The 21314-nt window shown below is 49.2% G+C and overlaps 2 protein-coding genes across 4 annotated transcripts in view; one reads left to right on the top strand and one right to left on the bottom strand.

Annotated features, from left to right (window-relative positions):
* CARF (calcium responsive transcription factor) overlaps positions 1–21314 on the bottom strand; it is a 434709-nt gene that overhangs the window by 88889 nt on the left and 324506 nt on the right. The gene's annotated exons all lie outside the window — the stretch shown is intronic.
* On the top strand, positions 533–6759 carry LOC144825184 (uncharacterized). The gene is made up of 3 exons (XM_078684040.1): positions 533–3122; positions 5756–6214; positions 6749–6759. Exons 1-3 carry the CDS (start codon positions 1490–1492, stop codon positions 6757–6759), a joined length of 2103 nt encoding a protein of 700 aa, XP_078540166.1. The 5' UTR covers positions 533–1489.

Raw genomic sequence — 21314 nt, 5'->3', positions numbered from 1 at the left:
GCATATTTGGTTTCGAGCCTAGGAGAGGCTCCAGGGGCATTTCTTGTTCTGGAGCCCTGAGAGGAGTTCTTGAGTGCCCACATTGTTTTAAGAGCCCAGAGAGGTTCTTGAGGGCCACATTAATTTCTTAGAGCCCACGAGGGGCTCAGGCGCATTATTGTTGGTTGAGCCAGAGAGGCTCAGGAGGCAGTCAGTTGGGCAGAGCCTGCGAGGCTCCAGCGTTGGCCCCAGCCTTGTCTCACACAGCTGCCCAGCACTTCGTGGGCAGCTGCCACGTTTAGGCCCCTGACTGGGACACAGGGAGTCCTAGCCCTAGAGAGGCCAGTTGGCCTATGGACAGTCACAGGTGGTGACTTATGAGTTTGGCGCAATTGTTTATTTTCTGCACCTCTGAATGTGTTTTTATGCGTCATGTGCCTTGTTCTTACACCTCTGAATGTATTGTTGATGCATCATGTGTTTTCCTTCCTTACACCGCTGAATGTATGTTATGCATCATGTGTTATGTGCTTATACCCCTACAGGTATTGTAATACTTAGGTTGTTCTCCTAGTACAGGTGGTGCTAGTGAGGTCCTGGTTACCAGTAGTTACTGGTTGTGTGCTACAGTGATTTTACATTCGATGTACTATGTTCTAAGTGCTATTTCTAAAAGTGCTGATTCCTGACAGTGGTCCAGGTGGCCCTGTCTTGTACATATCCCCTGTAAATTCTGCCCGTGCCTGTTGGCACATTGTAAAGTGTGTGTTTTTATCTAATGTGTTTTGGTGTAATACAAAGGCTATTTTTACATATAACCTTGTGTGGAGTTTCCTTTGTGGTGGGCCTGGGTGTTGTTGCTGGGGTGCGTGCGCAAATACTTAACTCACATCGCCTCCAAGTTTAGCCTTGCTGCTCGCGCCACGTTACCTAGAGGGTGAGCAGGGGTTATCTTGGCGTGTAACTCCCTTGCCCTGACTTGGGAGTGGTGGTCTCTGACTGACTTTGGCGCAAGCCCTGGCCAGCCAGGGATCCCATTTCTAACATTGGCGGCAAGCGGTGAGGATCCGGATTTGTGTTTGCGTTGTACCACAGTGGCAACTGGCTGCACTACAAAACTCTGCATATTAGATGACCACATTTTAGAGGATTGTTTTTTTTGAAGTTCCATTATTTTCTTCTCCTGAAGGTATCATTGTGTAATTGTGTCCAGTACATTTGTTCCCCCACCCTGCACCCAGAGTCGGTACCTGTGTCACGTGTGGTCAGGTTGAGGATTAAGGGGTGGTAGAAACTGCCTTACCAGTCCGAGGGGAGGGTTGTGTGTGGATGAATGGTGTGTGGCACTAGACAAGTGAGTGTGAGTTCTCTGGGGTAGAGAGCTTGCTGAATCCTTTGTGAATTGTGTACTCCTGTGTTAAGCTCAGACCCCTAGGTTCCCTTTGTAATCTTTTCTCTAGAACGTCTGCCAGAATGGAGCCTGCTTTTGATTTCTGTGATCTGTTTAGATATGGGAGAGTTGGTAAGGTTCTGTGAAGAGAGAGACATAGGGGTGGATGAGTCAGACTCTCAGTCCGAACTTAGGAGCATCCTGATCCTATGGCAAAAGGGTCAGTGGGATCGTGAGCACAGTGAGGAGAGGGCCCGGGTCTCACACCATGAGGGTGGTGGGTCTGAGGGGAGCCCTGAAGAGTCTGAGGAGGAGGGGCAAAATGATAGCACAGGGACACCAGCAGATAGTGAGGACCCCATAGATAGGGAGTCCCTTGCTGGGTCCAGCGTAGGAAGCAGCGCCTCATCCCTTTTCCTGACCCCAGAGGAGTTGGAGGATAGGAGGAGAGAAAGGGAGCACCAGCTGGCTTTAGAAAAGCTCAGGTTAGAGCATGCCCAGGCTATGGCACAGCTGGGCGTTAGAAAGCAACAGCTAGAGACTCAGAGGGTCTTAGCGCAAGAAAGGATAGAGGAGGCTGAGAGGGCCTTCACCAGAGAGAAATTACCTCTGGAGGGTAGACTATCCCCTGCGCGCAGTTTTAATTTTCTGGACTCCCCAGGGCGGGTTGAGTCCAGTGGTGGCAGCTTTATAGATTTCAGTGGAGGAAATCCCAGTCCCAGTTCCCCCAGTCTGGTACCTGTTTCCCAAGAGGAGGAGTTAAGGTTGAAGTTCAGGGACAGTAAGAAACTGTCTCACCAGTCTTGGGAGGAGTTTGAGGATGGATGTTGTGATACACTGTGGGCTTGGGTACAGGTTCACACGAAAGATGATTTTGAAGTCTTGTTTGGTCTGATTGTCAAAGAGCACCTGCTCAGTTGTTGTTCACCAGGGTTGCGCACACACCTGTTGGGGTGTGGATTGTCTGACGCATGTGAGCTTGCAGATGAAGCAGACCGCTGGGAAGGGGCCAGAGGTTCTTTAGAGTCATTAGGGAGTGATTCCAAAAGTAGTGGTTCAGGTATCTTCCAGCCCAGCGTGGTGGAGGAGGCTCAGTGTAGCCCAGCTAGGTCCCAGGATAGCGAGGAGGGTGTAGGGGCTTACTGCCTGGCTCAGTGGAGCAGGAGTAAATGGGCGACTGAGGGTCCCCAGACGCACGAAGCCCTACCTCAGGACTTGGATGGTTTCTTTAGGGAACACCAGGTTGGGGACCTAGGCTGTCCTGTTAGTCCATTTGAGGAGGATCTCCTAGTGTCTAGGGCACCTGGAGCATCTGTAACTAGAGCTCCAGGGGTTCCAGTGTCCGGCAGTGCTACTCCAGTTGGGAGGGCACAGGAGTCCGAAGTGAGGAGTGATTGGGGGAGTTCCCCAGTGGAAGGACCAGTGGGTCAGGGACTACCCAGTTGGGCTAGGTTCCCGTGTAGTGACCATGGTGACACCACTGCTGGTCTGGGGGATCTTCGCGCCCTGTCAGGTGGACAGGGGACTGGAGATCTGCGTCAGACAGACAGTCACATGACACATGGGTCATGTGTCAGCCTCAGGGGGATGGCGTGTGAATCCCCAGAAGTCCTGGAGTGCCAGGCAACTATTCCACCAAAGGTTTTAGACCAGAGGTTGGGAGGCCAGGTTCAGGATCAGCCTGACCTGAAGGGTAGGACGACTGTAACCAGTGTCCTGACCGGTTCTTCTTCTAGAGGTACCGCCCCAGTTGGTAGGGTTATTTACAACAAGGGGTGGTGATGGACAGAGTCTCTGAATTAAGCAGAGTACTCTCACCCAGTCAAGAGATCAGGGCTAGATCCAACACCGTTTTTTAGCTCATTGCACCATCCCAGTTTCAGAACCTGGTTGTATGCAAATTAGTCTGTCCCTGGCCCAGTGCATCATGGGAACAGGGCAGACCAGACTACAAAAGCCAATTCTTACACTGGGAAGGAAACAAGCTTCCGGGGACTGGTTTCTGCCATTTCAGGCGTCTTCGGCCCGGCTTGCTTGAATCCTGATGGTGCAATGAGCAAGGGACTCACATCTGAGTATACCCTTCCACGCTTAGGGTGGACAAAATTATTTACAACAAGGGGTGGTGATGGACAGAGTCTCTGAATTAAGCAGAGTACTCTCACCCAGTCAAGAGATCAGGGCTAGATCCAACACCGTTTTTTAGCTCATTGCACCATCCCAGTTTCAGAACCTGGCTGTATGCAAATTAGTCTGTCCCTGGCCCAGTGCATCATGGGAACAGGGCAGACCAGACTACAAAAGCCAATTCTTACACTGGGAAGGAAACAAGCTTCCGGGGACCGGTTTCTGCCATTTCAGGCGTCTTCGGCCCGGCTTGCTTGAATCCTGATGGTGCAATGAGCAAGGGACTCACATCTGAGTATACCCTTCCACGCTTAGGGTGGACAAAATTATTTACAACAAGGGGTTGTGATGGACAGAGTCTCTGAATTAAGCAGAGTACTCTCACCCAGTCAAGAGATCAGGGCTAGATCCAACACCGTTTTTTAGCTGGTGCAGTGAGCTAAAAAACGGTGATGGATCAAGCCCTGATCTGTTGACGGGGTAGGAATGTTCTGATTAACTCAGATATTCTGTCCATCACCACCCCCTTTTTGAAATATTTTGGCCACCACAAGTGTGGAAGGGTATGCTCAGACATGAGTCCCTTGCTCACTGCACCATCAGGATTCAAGCAAGCCGGGCCGAAGACGGCTGTAATGCCAGAAACCGGTCCCCGGAAGTTTGTTTCCTTTCCAGTGAAGAATTGGCTTTGTAGTTTGGTCTGCCCTGTTCCCATGATGCACTGGGCCAGGGACAGACTCATTTGCATTTAGCCAGGTTCTGAACTGGGATGGTGCAGTGAGCTAAAAAACGGTGATGGATCAAGCCCTGATCTGTTGACGGGGTAGGAGTGTTCTGATTAACTCAGATATTCTGTCCATCACCACCCCCTTTTTGAAATATTTTGGCCACCACAAGTGTGGAAGGGTATGCTCAGACATGAGTCCCTTGCTCACTGCACCATCAGGATTCAAGCAAGCCGGGCCGAAGACGGCTGTAATGCCAGAAACCGGTCCCCGGAAGCTTGTTTCCTTTCCAGTGAAGAATTGGCTTTGTAGTTTGGTCTGCCCTGTTCCCATGATGCACTGGGCCAGGGACAGACTAATTTGCATTTAGCCAGGTTCTGAACTGGGATGGTGCAGTGAGCTAAAAAACGGTGATGGATCAAGCCCTGATCTGTTGACGGGGTAGGAGTGTTCTGATTAACTCAGATATTCTGTCCATCACCACCCCCTTTTTGAAATATTTTGGCCACCACAAGTGTGGAAGGGTATGCTCAGACATGAGTCCCTTGCTCACTGCACCATCAAGATTCAAGCAAGCCGGGCCGAAGACGGCTGTAATGCCAGAAACCGGTCCCCGGAAGCTTGTTTCCTTTCCAGTGAAGAATTGGCTTTGTAGTTTGGTCTGCCCTGTTCCCATGATGCACTGGGCCAGGGACAGACTAATTTGCATTTAGCCAGGTTCTGAACTGGGATGGTGCAGTGAGCTAAAAAACGGTGATGGATCAAGCCCTGATCTGTTGACGGGGTAGGAGTGTTCTGATTAACTCAGATATTCTGTCCATCACCACCCCCTTTTTGAAATATTTTGGCCACCACAAGTGTGGAAGGGTATGCTCAGACATGAGTCCTTTGCTTACTGCACCATCAGGATTCAAGCAAGCCGGGCCGAAGACGGCTGTAATGCCAGAAACCGGTCCCCGGAAGCTTGTTTCCTTTCCAGTGAAGAATTGGCTTTGTAGTTTGGTCTGCCCTGTTCCCATGATGCACTGGGCCAGGGACAGACTAATTTGCATTTAGCCAGGTTCTGAACTGGGATGGTGCAGTGAGCTAAAAAACGGTGATGGATCAAGCCCTGATCTGTTGACGGGGTAGGAGTGTTCTGATTAACTCAGATATTCTGTCCATCACCACCCCCTTTTTGAAATATTTTGGCCACCACAAGTGTGGAAGGGTATGCTCAGACATGAGTCCCTTGCTCACTGCACCATCAGGATTCAAGCAAGCCGGGCCGAAGACGGCTGTAATGCCAGAAACCGGTCCCCGGAAGCTTGTTTCCTTTCCAGTGAAGAATTGGCTTTGTAGTTTGGTCTGCCCTGTTCCCATGATGCACTGGGCCAGGGACAGACTAATTTGCATTTAGCCAGGTTCTGAACTGGGATGGTGCAGTGAGCTAAAAAACGGTGATGGATCAAGCCCTGATCTGTTGACGGGGTAGGAGTGTTCTGATTAACTCAGATATTCTGTCCATCACCACCCCCTTTTTGAAATAAACCAGTTGGTAGGGAGCAGGACTCTGGAAGGGGGTGCAGAGGGTGGGAGAGCCCACCTCTGACCCCAGTGCAACCTGAGTGGATAAGCCCTGGGTTGGAATGGCGTTCTAGGTGTACCCCTCATCGGAGGCGGAGGAACCCTAGAAGAAGAGGTAGGGGGAGGAGAGCCTTCCCCGAGACTCCTGGTCCGCCTGAGGTTGTAGACCTTAGGCTGGAGAACCAGTGGCAGTCTAGTCCTGTCTTGCAGACAGGAAGAGTGGAGAATGGCTCCTATGTGCCAGGGGTTACTACCCCCCGCTCTGCGAATAGGCAAGGACCGGTGGCACCTGGGTGGCCCAGGGCCTGGTCCCGGCCGCGGACAGCTGGGGAGTACCAGTGGGGTAGCCCAGTTGTTCCAGACAGTGGTTTAAGAAGGAATCCCATGGGTTCACCGTGGCGTAGAACAGGAGGGTGTCCCTGCAGTTGTGGGCCCGCGGCCGTGTTCTATCGCCCCAAGCAGGGAAGTCCATCACGGTGGTGATTGGTCTACCCTGCGTTTTGGCTGGAAGGGGGTTGTGTTGGACTTGGCCCTTCTGGCAGGTTCACCCCTAAACTTTTTGCTTTTAATGGTGACCTGGTGATGGTGATTTTTGGGTTCTGCGCACTTTCACTGTGTCCCAGTGGAAAGTGCGTGTGCACTCTGAGTGCATGTGATGAGATAGGCCTACCCTCCCATAGGAATGCATGAGGAATGTATGTGTCCCTGGTAGTTCCTGATGCGTGGGATGTACAGGCTCGGGTCTGGTATGTGCGGACTCGTGTGATTGAATGCTGCGAGATGATGTATGCGTCATGTATGTGTCTAGTGTGGAAGTACCTACCTCGAGCGAATTCACACCCGACCACTGTGCACTGTTGCAAAACACTTTTGTGTTTGTTTATTTAAATCAAGTTTTTCCTTATTTCGTTTTCAAATTACATCAAATTAAATGTATTTTAACAATTCAAACATTTCATAGCAAATCATTAGCTATGCGTTTTTACAATTAGCAAAACTGACAGCAAAATGTATCATCTTAACAGACATATTTCAATATTCAGTACATTTTAACAGTTGCTGCCCGATGCATTTCGAGCCAAACGCGGCTCTTCTTCTGGGGCCCGAAATCTAAACAGAGATGAAATATAATTGTCAAAAACAAACTGACAACGGTGGGACCAACTCATGAATGTGATGTGTGTGTGAATATTCAATCGTGAACCTCCACCTTCCACCATGTGGTTAAAAACACAAAATGCTTACCCTGCGTCTTAGTTCACTCAAAGCAATATCTACAAGTGCAAATGAAAGAATTCCGGGTTTAGCTGGAATTCAAATCTACTCGGAGTTGGGAACTGCTTAGTTTGAGAAAACTGCGGATGTTTCAAAACAAACACAACTCACCCTTGACGAACGTAATTCTCTCGTGTCTTCTGAAAAACAAACAACAAAGAACCTCAGCTCACCGATTCTGCAATAATCCAGGACCGCTTCCCGCTAGCACCAATAAATACCTTAAAGATTCGGTTTTCTAATTCTTCTGCTGTCTCTGCTACCGCTGTGTTGTGAACTGACTCGTACGGGGTGGCCATTTTTACACTACGTCATCCAACTGTATTACCCAATCAAACGCGGACCATCCTACAGAGGTGTAAACAACTAGAGCAGACCGTGTGGGTGAGGACGGCAATACTTCCTGATACATCTCAGGTCACGTGAGCGCCAGCTCCAACTCTTCGCTAAGCGTGTAACACTAAAAACGGTACTAGAAGAAACACTATGCTAATATCTAGCAATGTGACAAAGCTCATATAGGCTGCACAGATGCAACGCGAGGTGGTGGTGATAATTAATCGGCACAACGCTGAAAAATAGTGGTGGAAAAATAATAGTGGTGAAAAAAAATTTGTTTGGGTGCAGACAATGTTGTTGGTGACTCGTGGGTGTAATAAACAAATGTTCATACAGTGACTTGATATAACAAAGAATGAATCTCACAAGCATTTACAATTTACAATTCATCAACCCTAATATTCATGACTCATAATCAACCAGAATTACAAGTCCGTACATATGGTGCCCTAGTGGTACATACGTTAAAGAAAACATGAAAAGTCAATTTTTTCATTTAACCCCTTCGGGTCTTGGGTTCCTAATCTTTTAATCCAATAAATTTCTCTCTGTAAGAGAGATCTGGTCAGGTCTGTGCCCTCAAAGTGTTGGACTTTTTCTAGGACTGAAAATTGTAGTTGGGCTATACTGTGCTTTGCCTCCAACCAGTGTGTAGCTAGTGGGCTTTTCATAGAACGATTCCTGATTGTACTTTTGTGTTCTGTTATACAGATTTTTATTTTGCGCTCTGTTTTACCCACATAAAGTTTCCCGCATGGGCACTTTATGTAGTAAACCAAGGTATTGGAGTTACAATCTGAGTCAAGGTAGCTGCTGCTGCGAGAGCGCTTCGCGCGTTTTTGCAGTAAAACTGCTGTTTTAAAAACGCTTATTTATAATTTCTGCTGGCTTTGGTCATTTTGACCCTTTTTTAAATCCCCCCTTACCTGCACCATAATTTTGTGCCCCTCACCGCCGTTTGGGCGGGTCTGGTCCTGGGGTGGGTGCCCTGCTCGTTTTTGGTGGCCATCTTGGAGTGGGGTGAGTGGAGTGAGGCATTTCCATCTGCTAGCGCTTGTTTGCGCATGTGACGCCTGGGAACACCTACTTAAGGCGAGTCCCTCCTGTTCTCAGCCCCTGACAAGGTAGCTGCTGCTGCGAGAGCGCTTCGCGCGTTTTTGCAGTAAAACTGCTGTTTTAAAAACGCTTATTTATAATTTCTGCTGGCTTTGGTCATTTTGACCCTTTTTTAAATCCCCCCTTACCTGCACCATAATTTTGTGCCCCTCACCGCCGTTTGGGCGGGTCTGGTCCTGGGGTGGGTGCCCTGCTCGTTTTTGGTGGCCATCTTGGAGTGGGGTGAGTGGAGTGAGGCATTTCCATCTGCTAGCGCTTGTTTGCGCATGTGACGCCTGGGAACACCTACTTAAGGCAAGTCCCTCCTGTTCTCAGCCCCTGACAAGGTAGCTGCTGCTGCGAGAGCGCTTCGCGCGTTTTTGCAGTAAAACTGCTGTTTTAAAAACGCTTATTTATAATTTCTGCTGGCTTTGGTCATTTTGACCCTTTTTTAAATCCCCCCTTACCTGCACCATAATTTTGTGCCCCTCACCGCCGTTTGGGCGGGTCTGGTCCTGGGGTGGGTGCCCTGCTCGTTTTTGGTGGCCATCTTGGAGTGGGGTGAGTGGAGTGAGGCATTTCCATCTGCTAGCGCTTGTTTGCGCATGTGACGCCTGGGAACACCTACTTAAGGCGAGTCCCTCCTGTTCTCAGCCCCTGACAAGGTAGCTGCTGCTGCGAGAGCGCTTCGCGCGTTTTTGCAGTAAAACTGCTGTTTTAAAAACGCTTATTTATAATTTCTGCTGGCTTTGGTCATTTTTACCCTTTTTTAAATCCCCCCTTACCTGCACCATAATTTTGCGCCCCTCACCGCCGTTTGGGCGGGTCTGGTCCTGGGGTGGGTGCCCTGCTCGTTTTTGGTGGCCATCTTGGAGTGGGGTGAGTGGAGTGAGGCATTTCCATCTGCTAGCGCTTGTTTGCGCATGTGATGCCTGGGAACACCTACTTAATGCTCCTTCCCTAGCGCAGCGGGATTGCGCAGCGGGCGTGTCCTCGCGTGGCCGGAGTCGTGCCAGAGTCCTGCCCGTCTGCGCCCGTCCGTGCTCGGTTGCGCTGGTTTCGCGGTGGCCTTAACATCAGGTACATCATTAATTATGCTTACGTACACCAGGGAAACTCTCCTGGCGATTAACAATTGCCTGCCTCCTTGCGCTGGAGCCCGTGTTGACCCTTTGTGTGGCCCCCACCATTGTGCTTGTGGTGGTTGGCTACTCGAAGCACCATCTTGCTTGGGGTCCAGTATAGTGCAGCCTGCCATAAGCAGCAACGTCTCTTCGCGAACTCTCACCATCTGGAATTTGAACGTAAGATCGGCGGTCAAGCATTATCAGGATATTGCTGATCTTATGGACAATGACCCCCCTGACATCTTCTGTCTGACAGAGACATGGCTGCAGGATACCGATTCTACTGTATTGAATTTGGCGCTCCCCGCGGAGTATTCCATCTACACGCTCAACCGCTCTTCGAGAGGGGGTGGAGTCGCTCTTGCAGTTAAATCTTGTTATCCTTGCGCCTGGAGAGTGCAGAACATCACGGGATGCGAGAGCGCCCTGTTCAAGGTTACAGTTACATCGCATTTTACCATGTCAGGATTGCTTATTTATCGCCCACCTGGTAGTTCCGTGACATTTAGGGAGGCTCTTCCCGAGGCAGTTAGTTCACTAGCAGTAGGGTCTGCCAATTTTTCTATCATTGGAGACTTGAATCTCCATTTTGACACTCTGTGTCTTTCTTCAGTGGGAGGGATGGTGGCGGATCTCGAGGCCCTTCAACTGTTCCAGCTGGTCTCGGACCCCACTCATAAGGGTGGCCACATTCTGGACCCCTTTTTCTCCAACTTAGAGGGGGCTACAGTGGCCCCCCCTCTCCCCCTGACCTGGTCAGACCACTCGCTCGTGACTATCTACTGTCCTCTTATAGAAGCCCCACTTAAGGCGCCACTGCGAGCTATGCCCAGACGGCGCTGGAGCAAACTTAAGGCGGAAGATCTCCATTGCCTTCTCACTGATGATCCTCTGGGTGCAGTGGAGAACGTGGAATCTGGTTATGACCATTTCTGCGGATGGGTAACCAGAGCCCTCGACTCCCTTATCCCGATGGTTTCCAGTAAGTGTGGCCTCCGCGCCCCCAGCCCCTGGTATGATGGCAATCTGAGGGCTCTAAAAAGTGTCTGTAGACGTGCAGAGAGAGACTGGAGGAAGAGGTATGACAGCAGCAAAAAAAACCTGTATATGGCTGCGGTTAAGTCCTATCACCGCGCGGTCTGTAGAACCCGGGCGGCATATTACGCTCTGGAGTTTCGCAGCAGTGGGAATCCTGTTAAAACCATCTTTAAGGCCCTTAAAGACCTTGTGGCTAGGAAGCCTGCCGGCAATTCCATCAGCTCCAATACCCATTGTGAAGCGCTGGCGGCTTTCTTCCTGGAGAAGGTCCAGACCATCTATAGGGCCTTCCCCACCACTGCACAAACCAGTACGGGGCCACCCATCCAGCAGGATCAGGTGGTGCTAGATTCTCTCCCCTGTCTCTCTTTGGAGTCTTACACGGCATTGGCCCTTCGAGTCAAGTCTGGGTCGCCGGTTGACCCGCTCAAGCCACCAATGTTCAGAGACCAGACTTTTGCTCGCCCGGTCTGCGACTTAATCAACATGTCGCTATCATCTGGCCAGGTGCCTTTGAAATGGAAGCATGCGGTAGTTATGCCCATTTTGAAAAAAACATCTCTCGACCCCTTAAAATCGGAGAACTACCGCCCGATTTCGCTTCTCCCGTGGCCAGCCAAACTCGCGGAGGTGCATGTTAACACCGCCCTCACTGATCATCTGTCGCGTGCCAACATTCTGGACGACACCCAGAATGGTTTTCGGGCCGGCCACAGTACGGAGACAGCATTGTTATTTATGGTCGAGCACCTGCGGGCAGTTCTGGATGCAGGTCAAACGGCGGCGCTTGTTTTGTTAGACCTAAGCGCCGCCTTTGACACGGTCTCCCATGAAATTCTCCTGCAGCGGCTGGAGGAGATAGGGGTGACTGGCACTGCACACCAGTGGTTTCGTTCGTTTCTCAGGGATCGTTCCTTCTGTGTGGCGTCCCCGCCCTATCAGTCCAAATGTCATCCTCTGTCTCTTGGGGTTCCGCAGGGTTCCTCGCTGAGTCCCACGTTGTTTAACATCTACGTGAGGCCGCTGGCTGAGGTGGTGAAGCTCTGTGGTATGACCATGGTGTCATACGCAGATGATACCCAGCTAGCGGTCACGATCAGCGGGGACTCTGGGGTGGATGCCCCAAGATTCAGAGAAGGACTTAGGGCGGTGGCTGGTTGGATGACGTCCAACTGTCTCCAACTTAACGCCAAAAAAACGGAGGTGATGGTCTTTGGGAAGCGGACGGACCTTTGGGGAGATACCTGGTGGCCCCCTGAGTTGGGTCCCACCCCCACTCCGGTTGCGGAGATCAAAAATCTTGGTGTCTGGCTGGACCCTTCCCTCAACTTTGTTGGTCACACTAAAAGGACGGCGGCGTGCTGCTTTGGCATCTTGCGCAATCTGCGACCTGCCCTTAAATATTTTGATGCCGCAACCCGTCAACTTGTGGTACAAGCAACGGTTTTGGCTCGGCTGGACTATGCCAGCTCCCTTTTCATAGGGTTAAACCAGGCCGAGCTAACCCGACTTCAAAGAGTGCAGAACGCAGCGGCCAGAGCAATCGTAGGTCTTCCTAGGTTTTGCTCGGCCGGTCCAACCTTGCGAGCCTTGCATTGGTTACCCGTTAGGCAGCGGATCCATTTTAAAGTACTGTGCATATCTTTCAAGATTCTGAAGGGCCTACCGCCTCCCTTACTGTGCCAACTTTTGTGCTCTTACATCCCGGGCCGCACTTTGCGTTCGTTGGACCAAGAACTAGCGGCAGCCCCTCGGTTCAAACTCAGTCGGGCGGGGGGTCGCTCTTTTAGGGTGCGGGCAGCCGCGCTCTGGAACGCTCTCCCCTTGAAACTCCGGACCCTTGGCGACTTGCTTTCCTTCCGCAAGGCCGCTAAAACCCTTCTGTTCTCTGAGTTATGTTAAAATCCATACCCCCATTTTTAAATAATATTTTCTGTTTTCTGTTGTGTTGTGTTCGCCACCTTGTCGGTGCGCCGGGACGCTCCTTCGCTGGAGCAGCCGTGCGCAATACAAATAGCCCTAACATAACATAACATAACATGATGGAGTAATATGCTCTGCCCTGTATGCGGATGATGGAGAGTTGGTCCTGTTATCACATTATTGCAATGCACGCAATTGCCACATTTTTTCATCCCTTTGTAGGAAGAAATTTGTTGCTGTTTGAATTTGGGTTTCAGTAATTCTTTAAGGTTTTTTGACCTGGTGTAGGCGAAAATTGGCTTCTGATCAAAAATTCCATTGAACTCTGCTTCATTTTGTAAAAGTTCCCAGTGTCGATTTACTATATTCTTGATTTTCTGGGAGCTTGTAGAAAATTTAGAAACAAATACATGTCTATCTTTATTGGGTTTAAGTCTCTGTTGAAGTAAGTTGGTTCTGTCACAAGTCTTTATTCGTTCTCTTGTTTTCAGCAAAATATCCTTCAGGTATCCTCTTTCTTCATATTTTTTCTGTTGTGTGTCTAGATGTATATTCAACGTAGATTCACTTGAACAAATTCTTTTGATCCTCATGAATTGCGATAATGGAAGATTGATTTTCAAATTCTCAGGATGGAAGCTTTGAAAGAGTAATGCATTATTCACATCTGTGTCTTTCCGGTAAACCTCTGTGTGTAGTTCTGAGTTATCCAGGCAAATTGCTACATCTAGAAATGAAATCTTTTTACTGCTTATATTAAAAGTGAACTGTATATGTTCATTGTACTGGTTAAGTAATGCCAATTTGCTCTCCAAATGACTTTTGTCTGAGTTCCAGATGACGAAAATGTCGTCAATAAATCTGCAATAAATGGTTGCATGGTTCTTCCAATCTTGATCCGCATATATGTGGTCTGCTTCAAATTTGGCCATAAACGTGTTGGCGTATGCAGGGGCCCCTGCAAAACCCATAGAGGTACCTTGTTGCTGTAAGAAAAAACGTTCTTCCCATTGGAAGTAACTGTGATAAAGACAGTAATGTAAAATTTCCAAAATGAACACCTTTTCAGCTCTGATTGAGGGCTGGCTGAGCAGAGCCCATTCCACAGCCTCCAGGCCTCCTTGGTGAGGGATGGAAGTATACAGCGACTTGACATCTATGGTACATAGTAACATGTTGTTATTTACTACAATGGTTTGAAGTTTCAATAAAAAGTCTGTGGTGTCTTTCACATATGAAGGCCACTGTTGCACAAATGGTTGTAAGAATGTGTCTATGTAGTGCCCAAGGGGTTCGAAGATGGTACCGCACCCTGTCACTATTGGTCTCATTGGTGGATTGTGTAAATCTTTATGTATTTTAGGAAGCATATACAGACGTGGTCTCCTCGGGTGGTCTACTGTCAGGAATTGTTTGGTGGTGGTGGTGATATGACCAAGTTCCAGAGATTTCTCCAAAATGATTTGTAGTGTTTGTTTGAGTTCATTGGTCGGGTCTCTATCCAGCTTTAGATATGTCTTGGTGTCAGCAACATGATCTTCTACTTTGTCTGTATAGAATTTTGTATTCATCACGACAATGGCTCCTCCTTTGTCAGCTCTTTGTATCAAAATATCCGAGTTGTCTTGCAATGACCTTAGAACGCCTCTATCTTGTATAGACAAATTTTTCTTTGGGCACTTTTGTAGATTGATTTTCTGAAGATCATTCCGAACTGATCTTTCGAAGGCATCTAAGATTTTGTGGGAAACCGGTGCCTGAAACTTTGATTTGGGACGGAATTCCAAATAATCAGTTTCTTCTTTTTGGAATGGAGCTTGGATAACATTGGTAAAGAAATGCCTCAACCTTAATGTTCTCATGAACTTAAACAGCGACACTTCACAGTCAAGTTGATTGGTGGTGTAAGTGGGCACAAATCCCAAACCTTTGTTTAGAATCTTCAATTGCGGAGTAGACAAATTTGTGTCTGAAATGTTCACTACCAGATTTACTTCTGGCTCCTTGTGGATGGTTTTTTTAAGACCTCGCCTGGTTTTCCTGTTGGTTTCGATATTCCTGGTGGTTGGCTGGAATCCGCGGCATTGGATAAAAAAGGCTGCTTCGACCCGGAGGCTTGTGCCCCTCCTTCTTCAGATGTTTTAGCTGATGCTGGTTCCCCTGAAAGTTGTGATCTTCCAGGTGGTCTGTTTGTTGATAAATCTGTGTCTGACACTAGACTTTCTTCAGATGACACATTTGTTCTCTTCTTGGGGTAACTTCTCCGCTGTGCGTAAACCTCCGCCCAGGTGTAGACCTCTTGCAATTTGTAGTCTAAAGTATCCCTTTTAAATTTCCTAAGTTTGCCTTCTTGGATTTCTTTTGTGTGTTTATCCAACCTTATATTGATTTCCTCTAGGGATTTATCCCAATCAGCTTTATCCATTCTCTCTTCAAGATTAATCTTGATTTCTTCTATTTCTTTTGAAAGTTCATTTATGACTTTAGCTAGTTCTTCTACTAAAAGCAAAATTAGATCCAAGCTACATTTGTTTAAAATCGAATACCATCGTTCCATAAAGTCTTTGTTGAGATGAAACCTGAATAACATGGGTTTGATAGACAGCCTCAATCCCCTGGGAATACGTTTAACTCGATGATACTGCACCAGCGTCGATGCGTGTAATTTCTGGTTGATTTCTCTCCTTGCCAAAAACTCAAAGTGTTTTAATTGCTGAATAATTGTGGTCCCTTGTGTGTCGGTTGTTTTGATTTCTTGTATTAGTGAATAGATGTCAGATGCTTGTTCCGCTGTATAAGCTAGAGTGCTAGCTCTATATTCTGCAGTGTTTGAAATTGCTTCGAACTGCATGGTGGGTGCTATCACTCAATGGACAAAGTAACTGAAATGTTTATAAAGGAGATATTATTAGGAGGATTATTGATGAAATTGTAATCAACAGAAAGTGAAAAAAGTTAAACATTTGGTGTGCTTCTCCTTTATAAACATTCTAGTGTGGAAGTGCCACTTCTAGACATGGCTATGTGTGTGCTGTGAAGGTGCTGGCGTGTGATTGGCTGGAGCTGGCTGGGAGGCCAGGCTCCATGAGTCATGATGGGTCTGCCCGGTGGTGAGAGTGGAGATTATCATGCTGATGGCTGGGCAGGAGTGCACCTGGTTCCTGATGGGGCTGGGCTTTCCCCACACAATGCTGGCTCCGCCCCCTGTGGTGCGTCTAACGACCCTAGCCTCCCCAGTGAATGAAAGGGGTGGTTGGGCCATCAAGGGTGCTCCAAAACAAGCTGCAACTGGTTTCTCCCCTACCCTGCACCTACAGACAAAGGAATGTGGTGTTTAAAAATTGAGCTGTGTCCCCACACAAACTGTTCTCTTCCAGGATCCTGCCTGAGGGGGCTGCTGCTGTTGCTGGGCCAGAGGATCGCCACTTGGACTGTCTCCCTGCCTGGAGACCCAGTGAGCTGGCTCTGGGCCCAGCCTTGACACCCTGCCTGCTTAAAGGAACTTCTGTGCTGGTCCCTGGACTTTTGGGACCTGGTAGCGCTTTTATTTTCCTTGTAGCGCTTGAGAGCGCTTGATCCTGCCCTCCAGCGTTTGGGAGCGCTGTGATCCTGTTCCTAGCGCCTGGGAGCGCTGTTAATTGTCCTTGAGCGCTGGGAGCGCGTTACTTTCTCTTTCGAGGCTGCCCACGCCGCGGTTTGCTGATTTTTGCACCCCTGGCAGGTGCCCACCCCGCCAGGGACTGGGTGCCGTTGGTTTGGCCCCATAGCGAGTGCCACCTCGCTTTATATTTAAATTCTGGAGGGAGCCTACCCCTCGTGTGTCCCCCCACATCACCGCCGCAGCCCGGGACAAACCGAACATCGCCGCCGGCCCGCAACCAGGAAGTCAGGCAGGCCGGGCGGGACAACAGGAAGTAGGAGGGCGGGAGCCTACCCCGCCTCCCAGAGACGAATCGCAGCTGCACGAGCACCGGGGCAGGCAGGAGCCTACTCTGCGCCCCGGTGCAGTTGTCCAGGAGAAGGAGAAGCCTCCTATCCAGCAGCGGGGCCCCCGTGGTGTGGGGAGAGCCCCGCAGCTGCCGATTAAGAGAAGGAGCCTGGAGACCCGGGGAGCGCCCGCCAGAGACCGGTGAGTGGGGCTCTGAGTGAGGCGGTTGGGGGGGGTGTCGGGCACGCTTTCGGTGCCGCCCCCGTGACCTGGGCCCCCTTCTCCCTTCCCGCTGAACAGTGACCTGGGGGCAATTGCGAGGTTGAGTCCCCCGGGGGGGGACTCCAACTTTCAGCGGCATTTCCTGGAGCTCGAGCCCCCAGGGGGGGAGCTCCACCGACGGGGCCATATTTGTTTTAAGAGCCTGAGAGGCTCAGGGCACCATTTGTTCTCGAGTCCCAGAGCGGGACCCCCCCAGACGGCATTTCTCTGTTTGGCGAGCCCACAGAGGCTAAAGGAGGCATATTTGGTTTCGAGCCTAGGAGAGGCTCCAGGGCCTTTCTTGTTCTGGAGCCCTGAGAGGAGTTCTTGAGTGCCCACATTGTTTTAGGAGCCCAGAGAGGTTCTTGAGGGCCACATTAATTTCTTAGAGCCCACAAGGGGCTCAGGCGCATTATTGTTGGTTGAGCCAGAGAGGCTCAGGAGACAGTCAGTTGGGCAGAGCCTGCGAGGCTCCAGCGTCGGCCCCAGCCTTGTCTCACACAGCTGCCCAGCACTTCGTGGGCAGCTGCCACGTTTAGGCCCCTGACTGGGACACAGGGAGTCCTAGCCCTAGAGAGGCCAGTTGGCCTATCACCGGTGGTGACTTATGAGTTTGGCGCAATTGTTCATTTTCTGCACCTCTGAATGTGTTTTTATGCGTCATGTGCCTTGTTCTTACACCTCTGAATGTATTGTTGATGCATCATGTGTTTTCCTTCCTTACACCGCTGAATGTATGTTATGCATCATGTGTTATGTGCTTATACCCCTACAGGTATTGTAACACTTAGGTGGTTGTTCTCCTAGTACAGGTGGTGCTAGTGAGGTCCTGGTTACCAGTAGTTACTGGTTGTGTGCTACAGTGATTTTACATTCGATGTTCTATGTTCTAAGTGCTATTTCTAAAAGTGCTGATTCCTGACAGTGGTCCAGGTGGCCCTGTCTTGTACATATCCCCTGTAAATTCTGCCCGTGCCTGTTGACACATTGTAAAGTGTGTGTTTTTATCTAATGTGTTTTGGTGTAATACAAAGGCTATTTTTACATATAACCTTGTGTGGAGTTTCCTTTGTGGTGGGCCTGGGTGTTGTTGCTGGGGTGCGTGCGCAAATACTTAACTCACATCGCCTCCAAGTTTAGCCTTGCTGCTCACGCCACGTTACCTACAGGGTGAGCAGGGGTTATCTTGGCGTGTAACTCCCTTGCCCTGACTTGGGAGTGGTGTTCTCTGACTGACTTTGGCGCAAGCCCTGGCCAGCCAGGGATCCCATTTCTAACACTACACATCATTGCTAAGCCACTTACCACAATGACATATGGCAATTTGGATACTTAAACTATTCAAGGACATTGAAAATACTATGTACATGTCCAAATGGAAATCTGGAGGTTGCGAGGTTCTGGGAGACCTCTACCCAGGTGGTCAATACATAACTAAGGATGATCCCATTGACTCCTTTGCGTTAAGTACAGGTCAATACCTGCAATATAATAAAATGTTAGCTACAACACGCGAAATCAGGCCAAATTTCTCAGACGACGTTCCCAAACGTTGACTAGACTCCTAGATATGACACGGGTCAAAAACTCATTACTCACCTATACAGAGCCATAAGGGACGATGCCCCTGTGATTACCCGAAAAGGCACTCTAGATGGGAGGAGAGACTAGGAATAGACATCATCCAGCGAGAATGGCAAAAAATCCACAGGGAGACACATACAGTCAGCTTGAACGCCTGGTTTACTTTATTTCAATTTCATTTTGTCCATTAACTGTACCTTATCCCCAAAATACTACACAATATCTACCTCCCCAGATCAGATGAATGTACATGCTGCAGGAACCCCAAAGCAGACTTTTTCCATGTGGTTTGGGACTGCACATTTTTTAAGATGGTGATTCCCAGATTTCATAGAGCACGGCTTGGGGGACAGTCCTTTGTGGTAAAGGCTACCACCTTGTGGAATGCTTTGCCAGATGCCCTGCGGCATACCAAGGAATTCTCTACCTTCAAAAAAACTCCTCCAAACTCATCTGTTCAAACAATCGATGTAGCTCTGTTGCCTGTTCTGTCACTGTTCCCCCCCACGCGCCAGGACACTCTTGAGTAGCAGTGCGCGATATAAATCCCCCTATAACATAACATAACATAACAAGATGTACTGGCAGGAGATAATTGACAAACTCACACGAGCAACAGGGTGGGAGTTGGAGGGTGACCAAAGAAACTGCTACTGGGACTATTGCCGGCACCACATAAAAACAAGCATTTGCAATGCAATAGGTCTCGCATTAGGAAAGTTTGAGTTATTGGTATTGTAAATGACAAATTTTTTATTTATGTGTTGGTTTTGAAAATAGCGAAATTAATAGCTTTGTCATTTACAATGCCAATAGTTATAACTTTCGCAAATGTGACACCTATAGCATTTGTAATGCAATATGTGTTGTATTAGGTTTTAGCGCCAACCTCCCTCCCTAACACAAAACAAGGAAAGTGAAGGCGGGAACGCCTTTTTTGATGGATGAGTTAGAATGGAATGGAGATCGTGGCTAACCTGAAAAAAGGAGGGTCATATACCCTAGCGCACGAACAGAATAAAGCCCCCCCGTACGTAAAAAGCGCTTGGAATAACAATGATGGTGTTCGTCATTTTTTTTTTTTTTAAAGGAAAAATATTCTGACCCGTCGTAAAAGTCAATCCAGAGTAGCCTAAAAGCAATAACATTAGCACTGGCGGTAAACGCATTACTGTGGGCAATTCCCATTACAGTAATGTTTCTTTTTTAGTATTTGTTTTATAGTGCGAGCCAGGCCCGAGGGCATTAGAGCGCTTTACAAAGAACCAGTCATCACGCATGTATTTTGGCACACGAAGATTATTAGGTGATTTGTAACCATTGTCGTGACAGAACCAGTATTGGCTTAATGGGCACCGGGTACCAACATAAGCCAGCTGGGAAGGCTGAAAGAGGCAGTGTACACAGGGGCAGCACCGTATGCCTGAGGCTGCAGGTGTATACAAGGGGAAAGCAGCAGCATGCAGAAGTTATTGGAGCTCAGGATCATTCCCTGGGTAGAAGCATGCATGAAGCAGCTGGATATGAATACAGGCTATAATGGATGAGGCACCGGAGGATCAGGATCAAGCCGTGTTGTCCCGTGATCAGCCCTCTATTATATTGTGTTCCTGTTTGGTGGACTTTATGGCGCCAAGGAGGCAGAGAAAGAGCGGCTCGTCCCTTCTTCACCATGTTTGGGTGTGAACTGTGCAGCGCGGGCTCTGGAATCTGGGGGCTTATGGCATCTCTAGGGATGGATGATCGCAGGACAGGGCGAGCACAGAGGTTCAGCAATGCTGGAAGAGAGGCTGGGAGAGGCCAGCTGGGATGTGAAATTCGGGCACGGGAAGCGTATGGCACTCGGAACGAGGGCCGAACTCCCGAACTATGAGAATGTGAGGAAACACTGGTAATACATTTTCCGTCAAGTCTAGTACAGGAAACGGGCCGGATGAATCACTAAAAGATGTACTTCCACGTAGAAACAGCGGCAATCCAATCCGCTCGGACGGCAATTTCAGAAGTCTGCAGTGTGAATCGTTAGTGATTGAAACAAAACGCATTGGCTCAGCGAGCCCTAAAAACAAACGAGAGGCACGGTGGGATCCAAAGCGTCGGTAACACTGACAGCAGGGAACACGGCTGAACTACATTTCCCAGCGACCACAGTCCTACCAGCTGTAAACACCAGTACGTCACGCAAAGAAGCTGTTAAGCCACGCCCTCCTGAATGACGACACAATAGTAGTGGAGAAAGAGGAAGGTGTCCTCGTAAGATATTGAAAAGCGTACAAAACGAGAGCAGCCTGAGACACCCGGTGAGTGGGGGAGAGGGGGGCTGTGTGTGCGCGTGATGAGCCTGTGAGTGGTGGTGGGGGTGTGTGCATGCGTGGCTGTGTGTGCGCGTGAGCCTGTCCTGTGAGTGGGGGGGGGGCGCGTGTGTGGGTGTAACTGTGTGTGTCGGCGCGTGTGTAGCTGTGCTTGTGTATGTATATGTGTGGCTGTGTGTCTGTTAGCTGTGCGTGTGTATATGTGTGTCTGTGTGTCCCGATGCATTGTGCCTGCGTGGGTGTATGTGCGCGCATGCGTGAGTGTGGCTGTGTGTGATTGAGAGAGGCTGGGAGGCAGGGGATGTGCACGGCGCCGTGTGCGCCCTCGAGGACAAATCTGAGACAGCAGAGGCTCGTGCCCTAACGCTGTCTCAGATTCCCCCGAAAGTGAACAGAATAGGTGCTTTGATGACGCTCGACCTAAAAAGTAGCCGTAAATTCTTGAACCTAGGACTGGTACTGGCGAAACGCCGCATAGCTATTAGACGGTTAAACCCATCCCCCGCTGATTTTCAAGGAATTGTTATGAGACGCGATGGAATGGGCCAAGGCCGAGGCAGTTAGAATGAAACGGGTCCGACACGATGAAAGGCTGGAAGACAACTTAAGAGCATGGAGACAGATGATAGCAGAGTTGAATACAAA

Source organism: Lissotriton helveticus, chromosome 3_1, assembly GCF_964261635.1.
Source record: "Lissotriton helveticus chromosome 3_1, aLisHel1.1, whole genome shotgun sequence".
Taxonomy (NCBI): Eukaryota; Metazoa; Chordata; class Amphibia; order Caudata; family Salamandridae; genus Lissotriton; species Lissotriton helveticus.
The sequence above is the reverse complement of the archived record's forward strand: the minus strand, read 5'-3'. Positions and strand labels throughout refer to the sequence as shown.